This window comes from Oncorhynchus mykiss, chromosome 8 (assembly GCF_057628025.1).
Source record: "Oncorhynchus mykiss isolate SJ-2025 chromosome 8, ASM5762802v1, whole genome shotgun sequence".
In the NCBI taxonomy this organism is placed as follows: domain Eukaryota; kingdom Metazoa; phylum Chordata; class Actinopteri; order Salmoniformes; family Salmonidae; genus Oncorhynchus; species Oncorhynchus mykiss.
The window spans coordinates 55,874,701-55,897,291 of record NC_143029.1 but is presented as its reverse complement, the minus strand read 5'-3'; the positions used below and the strand labels follow the sequence as shown (position 1 = coordinate 55,897,291).

Below are 22,591 nucleotides of genomic sequence, written 5' to 3'. Positions count from 1 at the left end.
CTGCGGTTGTGAGTCCGGTTGAATGTACTGCCAAATTCTCTAAAACGACATTGAAGGCAGTTTATGGTAGAGAAGTGAACATTCAATTCTCTGGAAACAGCTCTGGTGGACATTCCTGCAATTAATTAGCTTGGCAATTGCATGCACCCTCAAAACACTTGAGACATCTGTGGCATTGTGTTGTCTGACAAAACTGCACATCTGGCCTTTTATTGTTCCCAGAACAAGGTGCACCTGTGTAATGACCATTCTGTTTTAATCAGCTTCTTGATATGCCACACCTGTCAGGTGGATGGATTATCTTGGCAAAGGAGAAACGCTCACTAACAGGGATGTAAATATGTTTGTGCACAACATTTGAGAGAAACTCTTTTTGTGCATATGAAACATTTCTGGGATTTTTTCCCCCAATTTCAGCTCATGAAACACAGGACCACTTTTCATGTTGTGTTTATATTTTGGTTTAATGTGGGGTTTTGTGTTATAATTTTTCTTCCACTGAGATTAAAATGGTATTTTGTTTAGCCCGTTGACAGAAAATGAAATCCATTTGAATCTCACTTTGTAACAACAAAATGTGGATAAATTCAAGGGGTGTGAATACCATCTGAAGGCACTGTATACAGTTTCTTCCAAATGACTTTCTATGGATTACATTTAATGTTTTTGGTTTAGTTTCGTGAGGAATCACCATTATACTCCTCCAGAATGATACCTCTCTTCCAACTCTCCCTCACACTTGGGTTTTCTTGCAGATTTAATAAAATAAAAAAAATTATCTTCTTTTTGATAAACAGCTGTGGCCCTGGAGTTTATCTTTGAGATTTTGGTGAGAGCACGCAGACTGCCAACAGCTTTATTCACGCTGGAATCGGTAGGCTGTGTAGAAGTTTAAAAGGTCTGTTCACAGGCTCACCAGCCGAGCCTCTCCGGCTAGCGCCTATTTTTAGACTTCTACACCAAATAAAAATCATATTGACATTCAGCCATGTTCACTTAACTACGAGATTATCAAGTGTAAATGTTGCATTTTGCTTACCATCTTCTCACAGTGGGTTTGTGGAAAGCAGGCAGTGGCACGGCCGACGCAGATTGGATAAGGCCTTGCTATTTGAAGCAAAAAATATTTGCGCTATCCCCTCCATCAGTCTGGTTATGTAAGACATGGCTAGTTCTCCCACATTCATTCCCTCCCTCCCTTTTCTGTGTCCCTCTCTTTACTCATGAGGGCTTTAGAGCCATTCAGCCCAGGATATTTCATGGAGATTCAATTCTTAAAAAGATGGAATACGAAGTAGGGGAAAACGATACCACTGGCCGCCCCCCAACACCGTTCATTTTTCAGGGGCTTATCTGACGGCTGTCGTGCAGCATGATCAAACAATTTCAGTACATATTGTGCTCTAATTGCGTGTGCTTGTTTGCAGTGACTTCTTTGTTGTTGTAATATGCCAAACGGACTTGGCCGTTTCGTCGATAAGGATTCCAGCTTTAAGATCGCATTAGTCAGGTTAAACCTTTGACAAAAATATATTTTTTTTTTAGGGACTCAAGTCGGGGCCTACTTACTGTTGAGAGTTAGATTAATGAATACACAAGGTGCAATTGAGAAATTTGGTTGTGCATCAGTAGTCGCTCAATAAGCCCATGTCAGCTAAAAATGTTTAGATTGCTAAATTGGTCTAGCAGACCAGGGTGGGGCCCATTGATCACCATGGCCCCTCATGAGTTCTGTTTTTTGTGGCTCCCCCATCCCTGCTCTAGATAGAACACTATATAGGTGGAGCCATGAAATATGCCTGGTATGAACCGCTGTCATTGTGACAGCAATGTATTACCTTGGCCTATTCCCCCATTCTCTTGGCCAGAGCAGTATTGAGTCTTTCAGTTTACTATACAAATTATCTTTATTTGTCTGGGCCACTGTCGTCGGGACAGGACTTAGTCTGTACACTAGGAGTGACGGCAATCTATTGGGCTCCCGAGTGGCGCAGGGGTATAAGGCACTGCATCTTGGTGCAAGAGGCATCACTACAGTCCCTTGTTCAAATCAAGGCTGAATCACATCCGGCTGTGATAGGGAGTTCCATAGGGCGGCGCACAATTGACCCAGTGTCATCCGGGGTAAATAAGAATTTGTTCTTAACAGACTTGCCTAGTTAAATAAATAACATATTTGACTTTTATTACCTAGCTAGAACACCAACATGCAGTACCGGCGGCAGTGGTTAGAGCGTTGGACTAGTAACCAAACGGTTGCTGGATCGAATCCCCGAACTGACAAGGTAAAAATCTCTCATTCTGCCCCTGAACAAGGCAGTTAACCCACTGCCCCCCGGGCGCCAAAGACGTGGATGTCGATTATGGCAGCCCCCCGCACCTCTCTGATTCAGAGGGGTTGGGTTAAATGCAGAAGACATGTTTCAGTTGAATGCATTCAACTGACTAGGTATCGTTCCCCTTGACACAATTCGTTGTGTTACAGCTTGAATTTAAAATGAATTAAATTTAAATTATGGGATATTGTGTGACACACAATGTCAAAGTGGAATTGTTTTTTAGAAATGTTTACAACTGATTTAGAAATGAAAAAGATGAAATGTCTTCAGAAAATAAGTATTCAAGCCTATATGGGTCAAATTTAAAGAGTCAAAAATGGAATATCCCTTTGAGTGTGGTGAGGTTTTTTATTTGACTTTGGTTTGGTCTGCTAAGATACTACAGGCATCCTTCATAATTCAGTTGCTGGTGTGTAATGAAGCCGCTCAATGATGTCATAATGGTGACTTTAAAACAGAGTTTAATGACTGTGACAGAAGAAAACTGAGGATGGATCAACAACATTGTAGTTACTCCACAATACTAATCAAAATGGCAAAGTGAAAAGAAGACCGATTGTACAGAATAAAAATATTCCAAAACATGCATCCTGTTTCCAATAAGGCATTAAAGTAATACCGCAAAAAATCTGGCAAAGAAATAAACTTTCTGTTCTGAATACAAAGCGTTATGTTTGGGGCAAATGTACCATCCTTGATATTTTCAAGCATAGTGGTATCTGAATCATGTTATGGGTATGCTTGTCATCTGCAAGGATTGGAAGTTTTTTGGGATAAAAATAAATGGTATAGAGCTAAGCATAGAAAAAAAAAATCCTAGAGGAAAACTTGGTTCAGGTCTGCTTTCAAAACAGACACTAGGAGACAAATTCACCAGGACAATAACCTAAAACAAGGCCAAATATACACTGGAGTTGCTTACCAAGAAGACAGTGAATGTTCCTGAGTGACAGAACTTTCAAGCTGATTTAAGTAAAAACTATGTCAAGACCTGAAAATGGTTGTCTAGCAACAAACAAATTGACAGAGCTTGAATAATTTTGAAAATAATACTGGGCAAATGTTGCACAATCCAGGTGGTTGTGAGGCCAGTTGGACGTACTGACAAATTCTCTAAAACGACGTTGGAGGAGGCTTATGGTAGAGAAATGAACAGTCAATTCCCTGGCAACAGCTCTGGTGGACATACCTGCAATCAGCATGCCAGTTGCACGCTCCCTCAACTTGAGACATCTGTGGCTATTGTATTGTAAAAAAATAAATACAAATAATCACAATTTTGAGTGGCCTTTTAGTCTCCAGGACAAGGTGCACCTGTGTAATGATCATACTGTTAGTCAACTTCTTGATATGCCACATCTATTAGGTGGATGGATTATCTTGGCAAAAGAGAAAACGCTGACTAATAGGAACGTAAACAAATTTGTGCAAAACATGAGAGGAATAAGCTTTGTGTGTGTAAGGAACATTTCAGGGATCTTTTATTTCAGCTCATGAAACATGTGACCAACACTTTACGTTGCGTTTATATTTTGTTCAGTGTATATTCACAAAGCAATATAAAGCCTGCAAATAAAAGTGAGCACAGTTCCAGCTGGTCCCTACATCTGCTGCCTAGGACTGGATTGGCATAGCATCCCCTTCCCTTCGTTGGGTTATTTGAAAGCGGGTTCCTGGTAAGGAGAATGGAGCAGAGTAGAGAAAGGCCTCTCCTTTCTGAGAACTGGGGCGGGTGGATAGTTTATAGCTGCCTGGAGACAGTATCAGACGTGTATGTGAACCAGGGAGATGAGGAGGAGGAGTTTGCAGAAATGCCAAGCCATGGTTCACTTCAGCAGGCAGTAAAAAAAGTGAGGCCAGGGAGAGGAAGGAGGAGAAAACCCTCCTCGTTCGCAGAATTATTTTTGCAACACGAGAAACGATTCATTTAAAAAAAATGTCAAAAAAAGGACAACAGTGGGGCCTTCAGTCGGATTTTGATTTCAAATCTGATGTAATTCCCAAAGTGCCTGTGTTTCTCTGGCAAATAACACACATTTATGTGAATGGACGTATCTGTAAAAACTATCTGTAAAGAAAAGGCCTAGGCATACTTGTTTCTTAAAACAGTCAGGACCAAAGTTGAGCGAATTTGAAAAGCATTGAGTCAAGGGATTCTTTCAATTGGCCATTTTATTCAAAGTTACGTTTCCCTGTGAAAGGTGAGGAAGAAACTAGAGTGTACTCGTAACATATGCCTAGACTGTGCATTCTAGAATACAAAACCAAGTCATCTTGAAATGCATGAAGAATTCAGCCCATACAAAATAAGCCCATCAGATAAAAAGGTTCTGTTTTAACAATGCAACTAAACATTAAAATCAAGGCTAAATGCTGAATCTCTAAAAGAAAAGAAGGTACAGTGCCTTAAAACGTATACGTACCCCTCGACTTAATCCACGTTTTTGTGTAACAGCCTGAATTCAAAATTGATTCTCACCCATCTATACAAAATACCCCATAATCAGAAAGTGAAAATGCATTTTTTGGAAATGTTTGCAAATGTATTGAAAATTAAATACAGAAATATCTATTTATATAAGTATTCACACCACTGAGGCAATACATGTTAGAATCACCTTTGGCTGTGATTTCAGCTGTGAGTCTTTCTGGGTAAATCAATAAGAGCTTTCCACACCTGGATTGTACAACATTTGCACATGATTATTTGTACAATTCTTCAAAATCTGTCAAATTGGTTGTTGATCATTTCTAGACAGCCATTTAAGTCTTGCTATAGATTTTCAAGATTATTTCAGTCAAAACTGTAACTAGGCATTCAAGAACATTCAACGTCATCTTGATAAGCAACTCCATGTATAGGCATGTGTTTTAGGTTATAGTCCTGCTAAAAGGTGAATTTGTCTCCGAGTTTACAGTGCATTCGGAAAGTATTCAGACCCCTTCTCTTTTTCCAAATTGTGTTACATTACAGCCTTATTCTAAAATGGATTAAATAAAACATTTTTCCACATCAATCTACACACAATACCTCATAGTGACAACACAAAAACAGGTTTTTAGAAATACCTTATTTACATAAGTATTCAGACCATTTGCTATGAGAACCGAAAATGAGCTCAGGTGCATCCTGTTTCCATTGAACATCCTTGAGATGTTTCTACAACTTGGAGTCCACCTGGTAAATTCAATTGATTGGACATGATTTGGAAAATAACACAACTGTCTGTCTATAGAAGGTCCCACAGTTGACAGTGCATGTCAGAGCAAAAACCAAGCCATGAGGTCAAAGGAATTGTCAGTATTGCGCTGAGACAGAATTGTGTCGCAGTACAGCTCTGGGGAAGGGTACCAAAATAATTCTACAGCATTCAAGGTCCCCAAGAACACTGTGGCCTCAATCATTCTTAAATGGAAGTAGTTTGGGACCACCAAGACTCTTCCTAGAAATGCCCGGCCAAACTGAGAAATCAGGGGAAAAGGGCCTTGGTCAGGGAAGTGACCAAGAACCCGACGGTCACTCCGAGAGCTCCAGAGTACCTCTGTGGAGATGGGCGAACCTTCCAGAAAGACAACTGTCTCTGCAGCACTCCACCAATCAGGCCTTTATGGTAGAGTGACCAGATGGAAGCCACTCAGTAAAAGGCACGACAGTCCTTTTGGAGTTTGCCAAAGGGCACCTAAAGAACTCTAAACAAGATTCTCTGGTCTGATGAAACCAAGATTTAACTCTTTGGCCTAAATGCCAAGCGTCATGTCTGGAGGAAACCTGGCACCATCCCTACGAAGAAGCATGGTGGCAGCATCATGCGGTGGGGATGTTTTTCAGCGGCAGGGACCGGGAGACTAGTAAGGATCGAGGGAAAGATGAATGGAGCAAAGTACTGAGAGATCCTTAATTCAAACCTGCTCCAGAGCGTGCAGGACCTCAGACTGGGGCAAAGGTTCACCTTCCAACAGGATAACAACCCTAAGCACATAGCCAAGACAATGTCTCTGAATCTCCGTGAGTGGCCAAGCCAGAGCCTGGACTTGAACATCTCCGGAGAGACTTGAAAATAGCTGTGCAGCGATGCTCCCCATCCAACCTGACAGAGCTTGAGATGGTCTGCAGAAAAGAATGGAAGAAACTACCCAAATACAGGTGTGCCACGCTTGAAGCGTCGTACCCAGGAAGACTAGTGGCTGTAATCGCTGCCAAAGTTGCTTCCACAAAGTACTGAGTAAAGGGTCTGAATTAGGGATGCACAATATCGGAATCAGCCGATATTAGCTAAAAATGCTAACATCGGCATTGGCTCTATGTATAGTTTAACGACCGATGTGTAAAACCGATGTGCATACCTGTATAACGTAGGTAGATGAAGTAATGACACCACAAAAAAAAAAAAAATACAGCGCTACACGTGCAACAGGGTATTCCTAACCTGGCCCACAATGTCTGCTGTGTGAATCTATTTTGAAGTTTCAAAGGAAGATAACAGAAAGGCCATATGCAACGTTTGTGCTGCCATTATTTCCCAAGGGGGAGAAAGTGAAACCTTTCAATACCACAAACCTAATTACTCATTTGAAAGTGCATCAACCCCAGACGTTCAGCGACTACTTAGAACAAAAAGCAGAAAACTAAGTGCACACTTCCAACAACTAAACAAGTTCAAGGCAAGTAGTCCTTTGAAAGAGTAAGAACATTTCAGCGAGACAACTCAAAAGGCGAAATCCATTAACACCAAGATAATTGCATTTCCCTTGACAATAAACATTTCTCTGTCGTGGATGATGTTGGCTTTCGCCGACTGGTCGAGCACCTGGAACCCCTGTACACACTACCAAGTAGGCGCTATATGTCAGTTGTTGCCCTACCAGAGTTACACAGTATTGTTGAAATACACATCCATAAGCTACTTGCTATGGGCGTCACTGCTGTTAGCGTCACGACTGACATTTGGATCAGCGATGTCATAAGCATGCCGAGTCTGACAGCACAGTGGGTCGACGAGGATGTTGTACTGAGGAAAGCAGTACTGCATGCTCAAGAATGTGCTGGTTCTCATACCGCTGCTGCCATTTCAATGTCATTTGAGAACATGTTTGAAACATGAACACTCCTTGCTCCATTCGAACAACTGACTCGAGAAATAAGCTCATCAACTGCGTTTGCAGCAGACGTAATACACTCTGTCATGGCATTGAAACGCCTGCTCAACAAAACTGCCGACACAGACCGTGGGGTTAAAACTTGCAAAAGTTATTTGAATGGACAAAAAAAATGTGCTTTACTTTTCTTTCAAAAACAAGGACATTTCTAGGTGACCCCAAATGTTTGAGCAGTAGTGTGTACACACACACGGGGTAGTCATTTAAATTAAAAAAAAAAAAAAACACTATTGCACACAGTGAGTCGATGTAACCGATTACTTTTTAAAGCACATTTTATTTAGGCTTGCCATAAGAAAAGTGTTTAACACTTATTGACAAGACATTTCAGCTTTTCACTTTTAATTAAATTTGTAAACATGTGTGAAGTCAAGGGGTATGAATACTTTCTGAAGGCATGAACACATGAGAGAAAAAAAAAAAAAAAAAAAAGTGTACACAACGAGTAGGCTACACTCGGTCAATCTATTCACACAACAACTAGGGCCTCCATTTCTTGAGGAAGATAAAGATTATATCTGTAAAAATGTGAACCTACCCATTCCTAATCTACAATACATTGTTGGTGCTGTGCCAAGCCCTACTCCCTCTCTTCTGGCTCCACTGTCTCTGTTGGCAGAGCATTTGGCATGTTTCCCCAGCTCTACCCAAATCAGAGAAATCTCTGCTGCCCAACTGGTTTCTCTCACCGATCATCAACTCTGAGAAGGACCTCTCCCGACAACCCAGTCTGGCCTAGGCCTATACGTTTACAAGGATTGGGAAGTGCCAGGGATCTCACAGTGCGATATTATCGGGATACTTATGTATTGTGATTCCCACGATTCTATATTCAATGTGATTTGATACTGCGATTTTATTGCAATTTGATGTTCCAAACATATGGCTCACTATGCTGCCCTGCCAAGCAAAAAGGGAGTAATTGCTCATAGTGTGGAACTGAGAAAAATGGGTTTTATTTACGTTGGTTTCACAGTAACTTTATGCAGTTACTGCTAACATGACCCCCATTTTCTTCAAAACACAATAGAGGAAGGATACTTGTCCACATGATTAATCATGTATTTAATGTAACAAAAATTACTAACTCTTTTTCAACCAAATGAGAAGTTACTGCCTTTTTGCTTGGTAGGGCAAGACCGGTCTGCTGTAGAGAGACGAGAGAGCACGAGAAAATTAGTTTTGATCAGTCATTGAAATAAAAGTGCTGAAAACATGTTAGCTCAGCATTTAGAAAAAGATAAAGAATAAGCTCAAGGATGAAAAAAAATACTGGATTTATGGCACAAGAATGGCTGACTAGCCCTAGATAACGCCACCTAGCAACAACAAAAAAAGTATCCAAAATGATTGACTCCCTTGATAAAGATGAGCAACAAAAAAACAGTATAAAATACAAACACTAAGCTATATTCTATGAAAAAAAAAACAGGCAAATTATATTATACAATTACTCAGAGAATTATAAACTCAGCAAAAAAAGAAACGTCCCTTTTTCAGGACCGTCTTTCAAATATTTATTTGTATTTTTTACAAATTACTTCACATATCTTCATTATAAAGGGTTTTAACACTGTTTCCCATGCATAAACAATTAATGAACATGCACCTGTGGAACGGTCGTTAAGACACTAACTGCTTACAGACGGTAGGCAATTAAGGTCACAGTCATGAAACCTTAGGACACTAAAGAGGCCTTTCTACTGACTCTGAAAAACACCAAAAGAAAGATGCCCAGGGTCCCTGCTCACCTGCGTGAACATGCCTTAAGCATGCTGCAAGGAGGCATGAGGACTGTATTCTGGAGCGGGATCGACTTGGAGGGTCCGTCATGGTCTGGGGCGGTGTGTCACAGCATCATCGGACTGAGCTTGTTGTCATTGTAGGCAATCTCAACGCTGTGCGTTACAGGGAAGACATCCTCCTCCCTCATGTGGTACCCTTCCTGCAGGCTCATCCTGACATGACTCTCCAGCATGACAATGCCACCAGCCATACTGCTCGTTCTGTGCGTGATTTCCTGGAAGACAGGAATGTCAGTGTTCTGCCATGGCCAGCGATTCCCCCCAGAAATATCTGGGAACTTGCAGGTGCCTCGGTGGAAGAGTGGGGTAACATCTCACAGCAAGAACTGGCAAATCTGGTGCAGTCCATGAGGAGGAGATGCACTGCAGTACTTAATGCAGCTGGTGGCCACACCAGATACTGACTGTTACTTTTGTTTTTGACCCCCCCTCCCCCTTTGTTCAGGGACACATCATTCAATTTCTGTTAGTCTCATGTCTGCGGAACTTGTTCAGTTTATGTCTCATTTGTTGATTCTTATATTCATACAAATATTTACACATGTTAAGTTTGATGAAAAGAAACGCCGTTGACAGTGAGAAGACGTTTCTTTTTTTGCTGAGTTTATATTTAGTTTAAACGAGTAATACAAAATAAATAAAATATTTGTGCATTATTCCCACCCCTGTTTCCAATATGTGCAGCCAAGTTTCATACTCCTGGCAGAAGCAACCAGGTTTCTGGCTAAAATGTCCAGGTACTTGGTGAAGTTCATGATGCCGCTGGCTTTAACAAGGCCCCGGGGGACCCAGTAGAATCAAAATAGCCCCATAACAAAAGATCCACCACCAGTAAGTATGAAGTACTTTTTCTGCATAAAGCCTCTTTTTTCCCCAACACACCAATGGGGTGCGTGGCATTAGAGCTCTAATTTCATGTCATCTGACCATAGCACCAGTTTCAATCCAGGTGACAATGCCGTTAAGCGTACTTTACCAAGTACCAGGACATTTTGGCCAGAAAACCTGGTTGCCTCTGCCAGGAGGCTGAAACCTGGCTGATCTTTCAGCAAGACAATGCACACATCAAAAACCACAAAGAAATGGTTCAATTGACCACAAATCTAACATTTTGATACAGCGATCGCAGTCTCCGGACTTGAAACTCATTTAAAACCTGTGGTTTGAATTGATCCCTCTTAAATATGTGTTCTCCAATCTCATAAAGCGTTTGAGAAAAAGTGACAATTTTGACCCCTAACTTTGAAGAAAAAAAGTATTACTATTATGTATGTATGTATGTATGTATGTATGTGCTGAACAAAAATATAAAAACGCAACAGTTTTACTGAGTTACAGTTCATATAAGGAAATCAGTCAACTGAAATAAAGAAATTAGTCCCTAATCTATGGATTTCACATGACTGGCACAGCCATGGGTGGGCATAGGCACATTTCAAGATCTTTGAAGGTTTAAAGTGGAGTCGCAAAAACCCTCAGGCACTCTGATGAAACTGGCTCTCATGAGGACCGCCACAGGAAAGGAAGACCCAGAGTTACCTCTGCTGCCGAGGATGTTCATTAGATTTACCAGCCTCAGAAATTGCAGCCCAAATAAATGCTTCAGAGAGTTCAAGTAACAGACACATCTCAACATCAACTGTTCAGAGGAGACTGTGTGAATCAGGCCTTTGTGGTCAAATTGCTGCAAAGATACCACTACTAAAAGAACACCAATAAGAAAAAGAGACTTGCTTGGGCCAAGAAACACGAGCAACAGACATTAGACCGGTGGAAATCTGTCCTTTGGTCTGATGAGTCCATATTTGAGATTTTTGGCTACAACACCATGTCTTTGTGACAGAGTAGGTGAATGGATGATCTCCGCATATGTGGTGCCCACCATGAAGCATGGAGGAGGTGTGATGATGCTTTGCTGGTGATACGGTCTGATGTATTTACAATTCAAGGCACACTTAACAAGCAGAATACTGTGGTACGCCATCCCATCTGGTTTGAGCTTAGTGGGACTATAATTTTTTTTCCAACAGGACAATGACCCAACACACCTCCAGGCTGTGTAAGGGCTATTTGACCAAGAAGGAGAGTGATGGAGTGCTGCATCAGATGACCTGGCCTCCACAAACATCTGACCTCAACCCAATTGAGATGGTTTGGGATGAGTTGGACTGCAGAGTGAAGGAAAAGCAGCCAACAAGTGCTCAGCATATGTGGGAAATCCTTCAAGACAGTTGGAAAAGCATTCCAGATGAAGCTGGATGAGAGAATGCCAAGTGTGCAAAGCTGTCATCAAGGCAAAGGGTAGCTACTTTAACAATCTCAAATATAAATATATATTTTGATTTGTTTAACACTTTTTTTGGTTACTAAATGATTCCTTGTGTGTTATTTCATAGTTGTGATGCCTTCACTATTTTTCTACAATGTAGAACATAGACCAAATAAAGAAAAAACCTTGAATGAGTAGGTGTCCAAACATTTGACTGGTACTGTGTATATATATAACAAATCGATACTTGGAGTCAAAGTATCAATATAATATCGTCCAAAATTATACCCCCCCGACCCCTCACTAACGTTCACTCCAGCTTATCCTCAAGCTCTACCATTGCTTCTTTCCAGGTAAAACATTCACCGTGTTCCTTTCCAGGTAGCATAATAAACGCCTGCAGAATTCCAGTTAAAATGTCATGCAAGACAGATGAGTTTGCAACAGGCCTGTACTTGGGCTAAATAGGCCTGCACTGGCATGCTTACCAAATGAGTGAACATGAATTACAAATGAGTCACTGTACAGCCTAAGCGATGAAAACCTAATCGCCAAAACTACAGGCAATTCAAAGTTCATTATGTGTTGGGAGATGGTGCTAAGCACATCTTTCACTAAAGGGCAGAAGGGAGCTTTGGGGAATATTCCTTTTGACAGAGAAGGAATGTGTATTTTCATCCAGACACAAAATCACGTAATTGGCCAGATATCATTTTTTTTAAATTCATTTTGGCCCAATGAACCGCTGGCATTCCTAATAAAGAATGAATGCGAGGGAGTGAGAGAGAAAACTAGGAGTGGAGAAGAACTAGTAAATGCATAAGTTGGCCTTGCCGAGGAAGGGCCAAAGCCAAGGGTATATTTGAGTTGGCCAGCACCTCAGTAAAAAAATACTTCATGAATTTATATTAAATCATCCATATATTTACGCAGTAATATAGTAGTTCAGAGATTAAATGGCCGGAGAGTTTTTCGCTTGGTGAAACAATGTGATATTATGTTCCCTGACAATTTGGCTTATTCATAAAAAATTAAACTGGAACATTCCTCTACTCAGGAGCAGCCCGTTAGAAATGCAAACTGAGTTCCTAAATTACTTAATAACCTCTCATATGTGTATAGGGAGTTTAGTTAAATCAGTGTAATGGGTATATAAAAAGTTTGCGTAGCACCATAGAGCTAGGGTTGGTGGATATAGTTAGTTGAAAAATGTTGACCATTATTGAACATCGACATACTATCCAAATAAAGTCAGTAATGGGCTCTGGGTCACAACACGGTTGACTGCAACTCAATCCTGTCCTTCGCAGGAGAGTTGAATGGAGGGTCAAGGCAAAATATACAAGACAGTCTGAAGAAAAATTGACCAAGAGAGTCAGGTCAGTAACTGGATTAGGTTCAAATGAGAATTTGTTAGTTGTGTTTGGAATGAGGGAAAGGCCTATGACAGCTCTTTAGGGTAGATTAGAAGGGTCAGTGTGCGGTCAGAGTAAAATGTGAAAGCTTTCGACAACTCCCAAAACAATAAGCTAAGAGCAGGGCAAACCAACACTTTCTTCCAGACAAATAGCATTAGTAGCAAATATTAACATTTCCTAACAAATATGGGCTTTGCATTCAATGATTTATGTTCCCTTACAATCTCCAGCATTGTTTTTTGAAACAACTTCGAGAGGAAAGCACAACTCTCCATGACGTTAAAGGGCAACCTCATTGGAGTATCAATCAACATCTCAAAAATATTTTTGGGGACAGAAAATATTAATACAAACTAAAATGCTGGTCACATATCTCTGAAGAAACAATGAATCAATAAAACAGAATATGAAAAATCCAGTGAAATATGTTGGCTTCAGGCTTTACCTTGTTGTGGCTCAGGCCCCGGGGCTGCTGGGAGGGGTCTTTGGGAGCGAGGCTGACTGGGCGGCGGTGCCATCCTCACAGGGCCCACAAACTGGACATATGTCCCCGGGAAGTCCCCCCTCTGCTTAGTGCGTTCGTTGAAGCCCAGCAGCCAGCCCAGGAGCTCAGGACGCTCCTCATCCCACTCCTTGAAGCCCAGGGAGGCCTTGCTGACGGTCAGAATGTCCCCGGGCTGCAGGTCAATGTCCTCCTCCAAGTTCTTGGTGTAGATGTAGAGGGCACGATACTGGAAACCATCGACCGCCATTTTAAGAAACCGATAAAAGCTGCCGAAGACGCCGAGAGGATGCGAAAATCGGCCCAATGCTACGGCAACCAGGAAACGATGATGATGATGATGATGATGATTTTGCTTGGAGTAGTGGTCGTTTAGGGCCAAAGAACTATCAACTGAAGCTTAGAAGCATTGCTGAAATGGCCGAGTCTATACAGCAAGGTAGGTAGGGTGCTCCTGTCTTAGAGCTGGCCGGTGTTGGCGCAGTGGAGCACTTTCCTCAGCTTGATACCCCGGTTTAACCAAATGATGGAGCAGAGGGACAGCATTGGCAACATGCTCCTTCAAGCAGCAAAAACAAGCTAGACAGCTCGAAACCTAACTGAGGCCCAGTGTTGGTCTCTTCAGTCAACCTCTCGTCTGTGGGGGTGGAGGCAAAGTAGGACAGTCCAACAGTCGTTGATTTTCTCAGGCTCCTCACATTCTGGACAGTGACAACCTGCAGTGCACAGAGAGAAAAAAAATATACAAAAAGTGGGCTTCTAGGGAAAAATACATTGATAATGTAAAAAAGAATACATGCGTTAAATTTAAGACATTACACTATGTATTCTACAGACACGCAGTAGCCTACAATAAGCAAAGCATCCGTGTCACCGCCGCAAAGCACAAAGCATGAAAACGCAGAGCAACGCGTTTGTGCAATCCTGTTTGGGATGGAAGGATCGGATGATGCTACTGCGTCATAACTTTCCACAGACCCCCCAAATCAGATTGCATCACATTTCCGAATCTCAATTTGAAACAACTACTTTGAAATAAGTCACATCACTATACCGCAGCGCTCTCAATAAAATTGGTGATGCTCTGAAGAGGATCATATGGATAAATATGTGTGCAATAGCAAACGTTAGAGTCAGGAAATATGACGAGCCTTACAGTTTTAAAGCATCAAAATCAAAGAAAGCAGTTTCACTTGGAACCGTTTTTAGATAGGGGAAAGTGGGCTATTATGACCCACTTAAGACTGTTCTGCTGCCTAAGAAATATTTTGTCAGCCTTCTCGAAAAGTTGCCCAATCGTGCCAAAACCCTTCAACGCAACAAGAGTGAAAAAAAGACCTTTCGATGCAAGACGCGCCTTTCTCTTATAATCTGATATAATCCGTTGCAGAAAAACCATCTTTCCCATGCATTCATTGATACTTGCTTCATTCCAGTCAATATGGTAAATAAGGTCCTCAACGGCTATGTAGACCCACCATTACATCACGGTTTTTCAGGTCTCACCTAGGCCTAATAAATTATTCAAGACTAGTTAAGTGTCAAAATCTTACATTTGATCAGTTAATTCAGAGCCACAGTAGGAAAATCCCATCTTAAAACATGAAGACCTAGATGACTCTATCCACAGTCAAAGACAAATGGTCAATTACCTTTGTTTATGCGTACTGTAGCTTCAGCAAGAGTGAAGCAAAAATATTTTTTTAAAGCGACCAAGTCAAAAACGGCAACTGTGCCTCAGAGAGACATTCGGCTTTCAGTCTGAGGCAAGATTAAATCTCCTTTTTCCCCCCTGGATGAATTGATGACAAAAATAAAATCCAAAGACAGGAGGGGGTGTAATGGAGGGGTTGGGCTTGTGACTCAGGAAATAAGAGCTCAGCAGCCCCCAGAGTTTTTGGGGCATCTCTCGAAAACGTCCAAATAAACTACTCTTTTTGAAGCCCGGTTTAGAGCAGTAAAGTATGTTTTGAGTGGATATGATAGGTTGCGGCTAAAACCTAAATAACAGGAAAAATTCAAACTGTACACCGCTCTCTTCATATCCGGGGGTACGCGCACTTCAACCCTCAGACAAACTTCCCATTTGATATGCAAGCAAACATTCTCGTAATAGTCTGTCCTAATGTCACCGCTATAAAACATTAAATAGTTATCATGATTACAGGACGTACCGTTGGGCAACACTACTCACCCCACTTTTGGGCAGAGAGAAACTGGAGAGACTTACCAAGGCTCTGTCTGACATCCCCGGTGTCAAAAAAAAAAAAGAAGAGTCGCCAGGGTAGACAAGTGGCACTGGCATACCCAACCACAGCCGGCAATCCCCCTCCCCTCGCGTCTCCCCCCCTCCCCTCGCGTCTCCCCCCCCTCCCCTCGCATCTCCCCCCCCTCCCCTCGCGTCTCCCCCCCCTCCCCTCGCATCTCCCCCCCCTCCCCTCGCATCTCCCCCCCTCCCCTCGCGTCTCCCCCCTGCCAAAAAAAATCCATTCCTCTGCCATTTTGTTTATTTATATTCACAATCTTGTAGAAGACAACTGCAATCATCCCGCACTCTGTGGTGGTCCACGTCAGCATTTTATTCCACAGCAACAAAAAAAAAGTGCTACAACTAATACCAGTTGAATGGAGAATCATCTCTGTTACAATCCTACACATGGAGTGCAGCCCACATTTCAAGGCAGCAGCTGGCAGGCTGGTCGTCACTGGATCCATCCCCCCCCACACTTTTATTCAGTCAAGAGATGACACACTTTGCTATCAGGAGAGCCCAAACGGCTGAGGGAGACCACAGAAAATAATGAACTAATAAAAAAAAAGGCAATAAACTCACTGTTGCTAGAGAGAGGGAAACTAAGCCTGGCCTCTCATTGGCTGCTGTTTGGCCATGTGCTCCGGAGTCAGAGAAGCTCAGGCAAATCAAGGAAATGTTCTAATATTAGAAAATGTATCTAGGCAGTGATCAAGCTCCTGACCCAAACAACTTCACCTTTTTTACACGGCACTATTTTTTGCATCCTCAAAGACACTCGGTCATTTAATGAAAATATATGCAGTATGATCAAATATATATCAATGATTGTTTTTTATTATACAGACAATTATTGTCTGGTGCAGCAATATAATGTAAGCTATATTTTACCATTACCAGTAAAGGACCACCAAAATTAACACAGGTTATTCTGGGGAAGTAGATAAAAGGGCTTCACACCCAAAATCAAGAAGTATCCCTTCGCACTTACACATTTGTCACATATTGTACAAATTGGAATTCGTAACGTTTCATAACAATTAGTGTTTAATTCGAATTAGTGTTGATACCAAAATGATTCCACGGCACACAAAAAAAGGCGTATTAGCCAAAGTCACAAAATGGCACTTGAGCCGGACAGATATTTTGAGTTCAATATCATTACATTGGACATTTTTGAACGCAATCAGCTTTATAAATCAGCAATATTTTGCATTATGTTAGCATATTATCACAAACAAGGTACTAGGGTCGTGAATTGATGCTGGCTTCAGCTGTAAGCTAGCAAGGAAAGTTAGCCTGCAAAGCTGAAAGCTACCGGACTTGCATTGAAGTGCTCTAGTCTGCACTGGACATTGTTTTGGGAGCAGTAATTAGCCGTCTCAATATTGCTACATGCCGTGTTGCATTGTTCAAGTGTGTTAACTTCTGTGCAGCATATGTGGTGATGCAGCCCACACTCCAAGTGAGTTCAATGGTTCCTCAAGGCGGGCTAAAGCTAGCAATGGGTAAGTGGAGCAGGCACAGTGCTCTCACGCTATAAGGGGACATCGGCTACGCTGACAGACAGACTTGATCCTCTCTCAAATCAGTAGATGGCATGATACACATGACACTTTTTAAAAATTCTAGTACTGAACCGTTTTTCATGTTCTAGTATCGAAAAAGTACAAACGTTTTGGTATACCGTGCAACACCAATAAGAATTGCAACATGTTTGCAGGATGTAATATATTATACGAAATGGATGTGCACAATTTTCGGGACCCATTTTGGCTTGGGCACTACTTTCAAAACTACTTGTTTAAATGAAACAAAAGCTCTGGGACGTCAGAGGAGCTGCAAGCCAATATATTTTGGTACATATTCATTGCTACTTCTGAGCAATTTTGAAACAGTTTTCCCAAAATAAGAAAACAGTCAAACATAATACCACCGTAAAGTATGGATGGGCGTTTGAAATAATTCACTATTCGAATATCAGTTTGTTGTTGTTGTTGATTTATTTGCTTGTAAATGTATATTTGTAACTTTGCTACGTCAAAGACTAGTTAACTAGTAGCAGCCACTGTCGTTTATAATCACATATAACAGTGACTGTCTTGACTGGAGTAGCCTAGAGATGCTATCTATCTATATCTAGCTAGGTTAATCGAGGATGGTCTTCGCTATCTGGGATCCTTGGGTCATCCCTAACCTAAACCATAACCCTAACCTAACCTTAAAAATGCAATATGCTGAAATCGCTCTGCCCTTTCCTGATTGGTAAAATTGGAATAGTTCACCTAATTTCAGTTTGTGACAATGCAAGCAGTCATTGCGTAGAGAATAATTTAACCATCTAAACTGCTGTATAATATATTTTCCATAACCAAAAATATAGGATTTTCAACTGGTGTACAAAACCAAAAGTAAGACAACTAAATTTAACGGGAAGCATAGAACATATCTACCGCTTAGACTTTGAATGAGAATGACAAATCTATAACTCACATGTGCATTTGGTCAGCTTGTCCAAAAAGTTACATATTGTAGTTTTAACCCTTAGTTTAACAATTTAAAATGTCAACTTCAAATTGGGTCGAGACGTATCCCAGCAACATTCAGATTAAACAGCCTACCTTCAGTGGCGCTCTTCCTTTTTAGGGGAAAAGGAAGAGAGCTTGTGACGTGACCTCTGCTTTTGGTCGTGCGCCCCGCTGTTTACAGTCCCCGGTGAAATACAAAGCAGATGCCTATACCTAGTGCCAGTCTTTCTTCCAGATGAAGTTCTTGACAAAGTCGACAGACACCACATACCAATTTTGTTCGTGACAACTTTTGTCGCCATCTAATATCTGTCTAGCAGCTAGCTACAGCACGTGCTAGCTTGCTCTGAAATGGTTTCCATCCGGAATATAAACAAAGTCGACACTTCATCTTAACTCCTCCTCCAAATTTACTTGATTGGTTGAACAGTGCAGAAGAGAACCTCCTGACAATTATTTTCTCTTGTCATGACCAGAATGTGGGGCATCCCGCTCAGGCGTTTCTTTTATGCCTGCTACGTTAGTTTAGTTGGTTGCGTGTAATAGCCTAGTCTTTTTCATTTATCTACCTTTTAATTCCATTTTGCATTAGTGAACTCTCACTTTACTGCTACACATGGAACCGTGTTGACTGTAGTGCCGCTTTGGTTGGCCAACAAAAACAACAAACTACACGTGTAAAGGCTAACAGGCTTTATGAGGCGCACGTCAGAAAAAATATATTCAAAGGTAACATTTTTTTTAATGAATTATGAATTTGAAGTGTCATGGTATATCCTTATGTAACAATGTCACATGGATATTTGAATTCAATTTAGAAAAAGGCCCCTTTTCACTGTTAAAAATACGCCTATAATTTCTCTCAATAATTGAATACTAACATCCATTCGGATATTATAATAATCGTGCCCTTCCCATATGTAAAGTGGTCCTAAATTGATCAAATACGGGTTGCTTTGGCTCCAGCTGACTGTTTACAGTTCCCGTTAGTACTCAGCTTAACCTCAATGCTACCTCCCAGTCCCCATTCAGGCTGCTGTACAGAACCGTTACTGGGGGTGAAAAGAGACAATAAATACCCTTATCACAGGGCCATGACATAATATTAAGCTATGATATATTAAAGATGTTATTGACATAAACATCAGTAACAAATGGGTGCAACATCTTGCATAATATTTTCTAATTACATTTCATTAAGCAAAATATCTTTGTAGCTATTCCCTTAATGTGTTTTTACTGTAAAACAATACAGACAAGGGGAAATCACAAATAGGCCTACTTAACATTAACATGCTTCATATTTCATAAAATAAAAATACACATCTCAGTGGTGTGATGTTTTAATTTCTGATCTGGAGTGTGAGCATTCATTTCATACACAGTGTACAAAACATTAGGAACACTTCCTAATATTGAGTTGCACCCCTTTTTGCCCTGAGAACAGCCTCAAATTTGTCGGGGCATGGACTCCAAAAGGTGTCGAAAGCATTCCACAGGGACGCTGGCCCATGATGACGCCAATGCTTCCCACAGTTTTTGTGAAGTTGGCTGGATGTCTGATACACACGGGAAACAGTTGAGTGATAAACCCAGCAGCGTTGCAGTTCTTGACACACTTAAACTTCCTGGCACCTACTACTATACCCCATTCAAAGGCACTTAGATTTTTTGTCTTGCCCATTCATCCTCTGAATGGCACACACACACAATCCATGTCTCAATTGTCTCGAGACCTAAAAATCCTCCCCTTTATCTACACTGATTGAAGATAATTTAACAGGTGACATCAATAGGGGATCATAGCTTCCACCTGGTCAGTCTATTTCATGGAAAGAGTTGGTGGTCCTAACATTCTGTACACTCAGTGTAGATGGAAATGCACTAATACTGCAATACAGTCAGACACATTAATCTTTGCATGGGGATGACGACAGACAGACAAACTGCAGTAATACTTTCCTAAAAATTACACATCAAAGCCTGAACCAACTTTCAGTGCAGGAGACAAGTTCTGTTTGTTCATCATTGATTTATCATTGATTTTCATAATGGACATTCACCCAATTCTTTGAGTGAAAATTATCATTCTGGAGACAGCCATTTCAGTGTAAGTACTTTAAAATGTCAGCCAATGCTGCAACTAATATTTAAATGCACATCTGAGCCCCAAAATGCAGCTAGTATGTAGGCCTAAACTAAAATTGACATACATTAACCTTGTGGCCATCTGTCCGCCGGTGGACACCATATGCTAGTTGTGAATGCCAACAGTCTACAACATGATATAGCCTAGTAATATCGCATAAGCATATCTGAAATCTAATCCATGTTATATTGTAGCAACATAAGGAACAGCACTAGGCCTATATGTTGCATAAGACGATTGCAGAAAACCGGCCTCTATAGCTAAATGCAGCAACAAAAGATCTGCACATTGTAAGGTAGGCCTACATAGAGCGGCGGTGCTTGCTAAGAGACAGTTGCCCTTAGGTGCACATCAGGGATCAGCTTACCTAACCCAGATCTGTAACTGTTTGTAGGTAGAATGCAAAATTGGCGTGAGCAGCAGCATTTTGGGTGCTTTTTTAATACCCTGGTTGAGAAAGGGCTTGGCCCTATCAGGGCACATATATAATGTATATCAAAAAAAAGGGGGGAAAATATTTGCATAACTGGAATGCCATCAACTTGCTGTAATGGAGGAAGCTAATGATTGTTTTGACCAGTTTTTCCAGTCAAAATGAAAAAGCGACTTGGGGCTTCAGGGACTTTTCGATAATGAGTGTAAGTAGCTCCATTAAGCTGAATAAACACGGACATGCCATAACACCTCAAGGGGTTCCTATATTTTCTTTAAAAACGAGAGACGTCAGAGGATGTCCTAACTGGAACTATTCAAAATATGTCGTTATATGTAGGCTAGTTATTTCTTTATTTTTAAGTGTAATAGTTACCCATTGTTACTGTACATTAGTAACATTTACCTTGCCCCAAGTACAGTGTAGCAATGAGTTAATACAAAACTTACATTACTGTATTTTAGCAACTGTAAAGTTTGACGGACATTTGTCCAAAACTGAATAGGCATCGTTGCCACAGACATGGCTGATCCTGCAAATTCTGGAATGAATCCAAGAGAAATCTGGTGATGATTTGGCATAGAGACCTAAAAACAACAAATGTGCAAAACAAACTACACTTAACAAAAAACACCAACTATGTGAATTAACAAATAATAGAACTGTCCAAAATATGGGGTGCTGTCAGCTAGAGTAGATATTTTTTCTCGCAACAACGTAGCAAGTAAAACTAGCACATGAAACACTTTAGCTTCCAGCGATAGCTGTCGTGTTCGAGAAATTCGCAGCTGTAGCCATGTTTCGATACTGCATTTAAAAAAATGTAGCCAACAAAATAAAGCAACATTCATGCACCATATGGGAACTCTGGAAAATATGGTTACAGTAGCTCGACTTGCTAGATTGAGATGTCAAGAGGCACACTAGATGCCAATTGAGATGTCAATAGAGGCTATTATTTTAACATTTAGCGTGCTATAAAATACAGAAAACGACTTGTTGCAGTGTTCTTTGACAAGTTTATAAACATGTGCAAGTTCGTACTGCGTTGTGTGCGTAGTGCACTTCACGCTCTTCCACCATTTTCCTGTTCAGTGGCCAGCACTGGAAATGTGCAAGAACTTGGAAAAACTCACCCGCAGATATTTCTTCCAAATCTCGCTGTTGCGGCACTTTAACTGTTCAACACGTCGAAATGTAGACAGCTGATTTCCTTATCTTTCACCGTTTCTTTCCCTCAATGCTTTAAAGTCTTCCACTTGCCCGGTTCACTCCTGATCCGCTTTCTTTCTTTCTCCCTTTCTTTCTTTTGCCGCACATAACTCTCAGCTCCCTACACAGCCATTTCCAGCACAGCACCGCGCATGAAACAGGAGAATGCGTGGGAACTAATATGAACAGCTCGAAAATAAACGAACCCAGACGGAAAAGCACGAATCCCTGCAGGACAAGACGCATATGCTCATTATACATATTTCGAGATTCCTAAAATCACGCCCCTTCGATACAGACCACGACTTTTTTTCGTAGCGGGTTAGGAGAATTTGCGCAGCAGATTGGGAGAATTAACGTAGCAGGTTAGGATAATTAGGTCAATGTTAGGAAAAGGGTTAGTATTAGCAAAAATGCCCTCCTTACCTGTTACAAAGTCACTTGTATCTTGGTGGCGTTTTTTAGGGAGTCCCAAATAGTTCACCTCTCCTGAATTGAAGAATTTCAGCTAAAAATGCATCTTGACAG

The 22,591-nt window shown here is 41.1% G+C and overlaps 1 protein-coding gene across 9 annotated transcripts in view; it reads right to left on the bottom strand.

Annotated features, from left to right (window-relative positions):
* Positions 1–22,350, bottom strand: part of LOC110530129 (phosphatidylinositol 3-kinase regulatory subunit beta) — a 58,330-nt gene extending 35,980 nt beyond the window's left edge. For 2 of the 9 annotated variants that reach the window (XM_036985687.2, XM_090182010.1), the window contains exons 1-2: positions 21,988–22,350; positions 13,434–14,206 (exon numbers count right to left, since the gene is read on the bottom strand). In XM_036985687.2, coding sequence (XP_036841582.2) covers positions 13,434–13,740 — 307 coding nt within the window. In that variant the 5' untranslated portion in view covers positions 13,741–14,206; positions 21,988–22,350. Of the gene's footprint in view, positions 1–13,433; positions 14,207–15,720; positions 15,852–18,234; positions 18,698–21,987 lie in introns of those variants that run through there. The other 7 variants (XM_090182011.1, XM_090182007.1, XM_090182012.1 and 4 more) reach the window with 7 other exon arrangements.
* Between the last annotated feature and the right edge of the window lie 241 nt (positions 22,351–22,591).